This window comes from Haliotis rufescens, unplaced genomic scaffold (assembly GCF_023055435.1).
Source record: "Haliotis rufescens isolate VD_foot unplaced genomic scaffold, xgHalRufe1.0.p SCAF_5, whole genome shotgun sequence".
NCBI classification, from domain to species: Eukaryota; Metazoa; Mollusca; class Gastropoda; order Lepetellida; family Haliotidae; genus Haliotis; species Haliotis rufescens.
Window position 1 is genome coordinate 44537317 of NW_025964223.1, and position 6000 is coordinate 44543316.

A 6000-nucleotide genomic window follows, 5' to 3' on the forward strand; every position below is an offset into this window, starting at 1 on the left:
CCTTGGTACGACAGACAAATTGCATTTAATAGAGTACTCGGAGGATCCATCTGTAGCGAATGGTTGGTGTTTAGTGCCAAACAAACCGCATATGAAGTAAATGCAACATCAAGTCGCCATTCAAAACACCATTTTGTTTCTCATTTTGCGAAGCATTTTTTTATTTCTTTATGCAAGCGGAGGAGTAGAGGTTCAAGTTTCCAATCCAACATAACACCATCTGTCATCTAGTATGATGTACATTCACTTTAACTACTTCAACGATACTACTCAGAGCCTAGTCACACACGGATATTGTAACACTTAACCGTGATACGAATGCTCGTATCATTAAATGAATCATGTGTGACAGTGTCTGATAATAGTCTAGGAAGGAAGACCCGTCTATTGTGTGTGCTGCTGTTATATAATGACGTTATGCGAGGCGATCCTGTCCCATTGTCTTCACTAGCTGTATGCATGTCATGATGGACCGACAGGGACGTGTAGACTTCATCACATGCGCCATATTGATGGTCATGGCTTCCGTAAAAGGTACGTTGAATTCACACCATTATTGTCATATATGTGGAGATTAACAGACCTTCATCAAAGCAACTGTTACGATACCTATGTTCCAATGACAAGTTCTTCTCGATCGTGAACATACCCGTAAATAACAATTACCATTGTAACAATTGTTAGCATACACATGTATTCAACCGCTTCAGCGGCCTAGTGGATAAAGTATCTACCTGGAGAGTGGTAGGCCGGTTCGATCCCCTGGTCGCCTCATATCAGCATACGTAAAAAGACGGTACTTGTACTTTGAATTAAAGGGCTAAAATAAAGACTGGTTGGCCCTGAGTCAGTATACTGTATACTGTGTCTGAACGGATATCAAATAAAAACAGTTTTTAGCAAAATTCCACCGTCATCATAGCAGGGGACACCAGGAATGCACTTCTTTCAGTTCACACATGTGGAGAAAAGAAACCAAGACTCCTGAGCGTGGGGTAGGCCAGCGGTGTTTAAGGCAGGCAGGGTAGGCTATGGCGGCGTTTTGGGACAGGCGGGAAAATATATGGTGGTGTTTTGGACGGGCGGGGTATCAAATAGTGGTCTTCAGGGCAGGCAGAAACATGTTGTAGTTTTCGCCACACTGTTTGAAGCTCTTTCTGGCGCTCCCCGTGATGTTGCTGAAACATTGTTTATAGCGGCATAAAAGCATACCCATTCACTTTTGTAATTTTGATTTCAGCTACGAAGACTAGCCAGTCGTGCTTTACTCCACAGCCTACTCAAAATTGCTCCTATCATCATCTCACATGTGGAGACGGTGAAAAAGTTAGAATTGATTTTAACAGAACCGTTTTTGTTAAAAAGGCTGATCGATTAGAGTGCTCGGATGCAGCGAATACCTGTGACTCCCCGACTTACCCAAACTGTTGTGTATTAACAAGAGGAGATCACGACCTTCGTGACTTCAACACCACAGTTCGTGAGAAAATCAAAACTGCTTGTTTGGATAAGACACACTGCGTGTTTCCTGCTCCACGAATGCAAAACTTGATTTTGTCTGTGGTTAGGTACGACTGTATTCGAGGTAAGTTGAATGAGTATATCTGAAGTCAAGATAAGGGTAGAGGGTTGGAGGTTAGCTGATAATGACATTCTCATACAAGGTAATATGTAAGCGTATTTCTCAGTAAAACAATTCAAATCTATCTGGAACGAAATACGGTAACAATTGTATAACCGACATTGCATGTTCCATTGTTAATCAGATGTATTAAGTCGACTGCCACTGTTTGCACTCAACTACTATCAACAGTTGGACAAACACAGGGATGTGAATATTCACTATTATTGTAATCCGTTAACATCGTGATACATAATAATGTTTTTTGTGTAGATGACCTTGCAACTACGGGATTTAAAGTTGGCGTTGGCCTCGCTGTCACAGTTGTCATCATCGCTGGAATTTGTGTTACCCTGTGCTATTTGAAAAGGTACTTTAAATTTTGTAATGTCATCGTTCATTACGTGGTTTCAAACTTTAAGCCGCACTAATAGTGTTCATTATCAATTACCCATTACATACAACAGACCTTTTACCTTTGTCCACAAACGTGATGTTGCTAAAAGCGGCCCAAAACCATTCCTTGCACTCTCTCATACACTACACACCACAGCTATACCTATTTGTAGTAGAGTCTGTAATTACGATAAAACATTGATCACTTAGATGAATTGAGATATCTCTATTAAAAGATCTCCATTTACATATCTTTGGGAGAATATTAAGCTACATGCAGCAAACACTGGAACAATCCTTAATGCGGCTTTAAACAACACTCACTAACTCATTAACTATGTTTTTCAGACAAAGGAAACAGTCACCACAGCAAAGTAGAAGAAGGTTGGACAGTGCCCTTGCACCACTCTACCATGAGGTGATAGACGCTCGGTCATTCACGGAGCGGACAGGCAGTTATGAATATGCCACAGTGGAGGAGATACAAGGAAGAGGACAGGACCCAAAACCAGTTATGGAAGGATATGATCACTTAGGGGTCGTGGCCCGCGGTGTGGGGGAACATTATGACACTGCGATATCTGCTATGCAACAAGTTAGTCAGCTGTCGGAAGCCGATAGCCACAGAGAAGGAAGACTCATCTACAATCATCTGAGTCTCAAGCCTCAGAAGACAAAGGTCAACCACAACCATTATGATGTTGCTATGCAACATACACATCAATGACGATCCTCCGATACACAATGAATCCCGTTTATCCGGACGCAATGTTCAGGATGCATATGACATGTTTCTGAATGCATATATTATATGTCATTACAACGTTTCGTTTTACCTCGTTTATATGAACACTTTATTCGGAACCACACCGAGTGACAGAGATCCGCTGAATAAGAAGCAACGGTGACATGGAAACCTTCAGAGTCCTTGTATGATCAAAGTGTACCCTTGTTCTTTACTGTTTAAAACATTCAAACTCTAACCAAAAAAGAAATAACTATAGATTCCTCCGTATGCAATATGGCAATGTGTTTCCTGTTTGATTGAAAGAAGTGATACAGTGTCTCAAGTGGTGATGTGACAATTCGTCGTTGTCTTCTTCTGTCAACGTTTGTCATCAGTGTTGTCATCAGAGTGTGACAAAACAATTCCACTTCACAAAGTTGCTAAAATAATGTGCAATAAGTAGCGTTTCCTCTGTTGGCGTACTATTGCTGAAAGCGGCGTAAAACCATGCTCGTTCACTCTATTGGCGGACATATCGTGAATAGTGTTATCAGGCACATATCTATAGGTTTCGGACCCCTAACCTTGCAATTAACCGTGGATGCTTGCTGTCAGTTGTTAACTACGGCACCGAAACATATCTATTACTTAATGAGCAAGCCTACATAATTGGTTCAACAATTCTTTAGGGAGGTCATCATCTCACAGGCATGGTGATTTTGGAATTGAATAGAAACAATAAACATCAAGTTTGTATATAAAATAGTCTTTTTCTGTATCCTCGCGTAATGTACATACAAAAAAGACGATAAGAAACCCACGACCGATTGAATACAGGTCACCTGATAGCAAACATAGGCCTACATTTTAACCACACCGGGCAGAACATGTTGACAAAGTATACTCTTGTAGTAATTTCATAAATTCCAGTCGCCACAAAAGTTACAGGTAAGTGGTTGAGGAAAATGTATCCTTGATGAATAAATCACTACACTTATAGATGAATACATCGCTATACGTATAGACATAGCCACATGACCTTGTCCGTCATAGTTGTGTCACAAGGCGATTGTCAGTAAAATATATATGATACCAACACTTATGTATTAATCATATTTTATCGACACTTCATGATATTCTGTGTTGGAGATGTTGTGTGATGTCAATACATTCACTTTTTCATCTTGGTGGTTGCAGTGCCCTGACGTCCAAAAGTTACAATGTGGCGTCATAAACGACTATTACGTCATTACACATTACGTCAACAATGACGCCTGTATTACGTTGGCGAATTATTCTGGATAGCATCTTTGCTGTGGGGCGCGTGCTCCTTGAGGATTTATTTATCCCCCCGCTTTTCTTCAGTTATTTGTTTTACGCACATGTAAATATAACCGTAAATGAAGGACTGTAAACGGCGAAGGATGACATCGTAGGACATTTGAGCCATTTTTCGACAGCACCTCCATGTTTTCTTCTCTGCTTGACTGTGATTTCTGGTTTGTCCGCTCTGTACCCGGTTACGGATGTTACAAAGTTTCAAACGTCTACAACCTGGATCACATTTGGTTTTCTTTCCAAATTAAGTTAACACGCCACTGTATAACTAAACTTCAGAGCGGGTTCAAAGCCAATTCACTCACTCACCAATCAAGGATAGAATCCAATAGTTTAACAGTACGGAATTAGATAGCTAACAGCAACACCTTCTTCTCTACTTTCACGGCTATCAACATGTTGGTAGATAGCTATTTAACAGTTATTGACCATTCCTGAGGGCAATGTTATGTTTTATGGACCCAAGTTACTGATATTCAGTGAAGCCAGCGGCCGAGGTCAATATCCGTTATTTTGGTCCATAAACCATAATATTGCAAGAATCTGGGTCAACAATTGTTTTATAACATAATATAAAAAAAGAAGAATATTTTAAATTCATACAACTATTGAATCAGATGTCACGGGAAGTCAGATATGTTGCACAACAAGCATTGCTTTACGCTCTCTCTGATTGGCTGAAAACATTTCTTTCCTTTGAGTTTATTGGCTTAGTCACGCTGGGCAATGCAGGGCATTGTCAATACTGTCTTTTAAGGAAGCTTATGTGTCCCTTTCTCAGCCAGTGAAAATACAGATATAATTTGTAAATGTAATAATAAGTGTAGAAACGTATATCTAGTCTAACAACGGAATGAACAGGTTAGTTTTTTTTATATCTAACGTATATATTACAGGCAAAATGAAAGCCAAAACATAGATGTAGAATTATTACAGGAACATCATCCTCAAGTCGAAACTATTGCCGGCGCTATATATTATATTGTCAAGAGGACTTACTTACTATACAAAAGGACAATTGTCAAGAGGACTTACAAACAATATAATATCACTGCGTTAGGATCAGTAACGCGGTACTATGAGATGATATTAAGGTGTTATAGGATTTTACTCCGCGTTTTAAAGGTTATTTCACTTATACAGCAACGTGCATTCACGGGTGTAGGGTTGTTTGTAATAGGACGGACTTGTACCGCAGTTTAATATGACTATCCCATTCAGACATATTATATTGACTCCGATCAAACATGTTCTTCTTTTATCTTCTTAGTGCCGATCACCAAGCATGCTAAAACGAAATATAAACTTTTAACGTCTTTTGGTGTGACACGGCCATCGAACCACCGACCATTTGCTTTCCGGACATAAGCTCTATCCACTTCATCGCTTAGGGGTCTGGTTTATGATCAGAAGCATTCTTGAATGCACCAGATCGTTCTAAAAACAAGTTAATCGTGACTCCTGTGCGTATCCTGTATCTTGCATTATTAATACAAATTTTATGTAAAAAAATAACAATAATCATTTTGACAATGTGCACGATAGATGAGCAACCATACCAGGCAACAGTCGCCGTACGGGATATGACTCACAGGCTACATGAGATCAGCGAATTATGTGTGACTGTTTCAGGAATAGGATGCCAAATGGATGGATCCGGTTTGAAGGTTCTTGTTACAGTAATTCCCGTACATTTATTCATGCTTCGGTGAGTCATTCCTAAGAACAGTGCAACGTAAGACATTAAGGGCTGGTTACATATTTGTGTTTAATTTGTCGTACTTTGTTCAGACAGAGTGAAAAAGCTAATACAATTAATGGTTCATAAATCAGAAATTGTCACATGATCATTTCGATGAAGTAAAGTGAAGTGAAATTAGGTTTAACGTCGCGTCCAGGATTCTTGCACTCATATAGT

General features: G+C 39.6%; 1 protein-coding gene across 1 annotated transcript; it reads left to right on the forward strand.

Annotated features, from left to right (window-relative positions):
* The first annotated feature begins 292 nt into the window (after positions 1 to 292).
* Positions 293 to 3824, forward strand: LOC124139979. Its single transcript, XM_046507277.2, has 4 exons — positions 293 to 534; positions 1241 to 1585; positions 1895 to 1991; positions 2366 to 3824. Exons 1-4 carry the CDS (start codon positions 456 to 458, stop codon positions 2742 to 2744), a joined length of 900 nt encoding a protein of 299 aa, XP_046363233.2. The 5' UTR covers positions 293 to 455; the 3' UTR covers positions 2745 to 3824.
* The last annotated feature ends 2176 nt before the right edge of the window (positions 3825 to 6000 follow it).

What these genes read in the sequence shown, in the direction of transcription:
- LOC124139979 (XM_046507277.2), top strand. Translation starts at nt 456, where the DNA reads ATGCATGTCATGATGGACCGACAGGGACGTGTAGACTTCATCACATGC. An exon ending in GGTCATGGCTTCCGTAAAAG is followed by an intron (nt 535 to 1,240) that starts GTACGTTGAATT and finishes TTTTGATTTCAG; the next exon opens with CTACGAAGACTAGCCAGTCG. An exon ending in ACCCTGTGCTATTTGAAAAG is followed by an intron (nt 1,992 to 2,365) that starts GTACTTTAAATT and finishes TATGTTTTTCAG; the next exon opens with ACAAAGGAAACAGTCACCAC.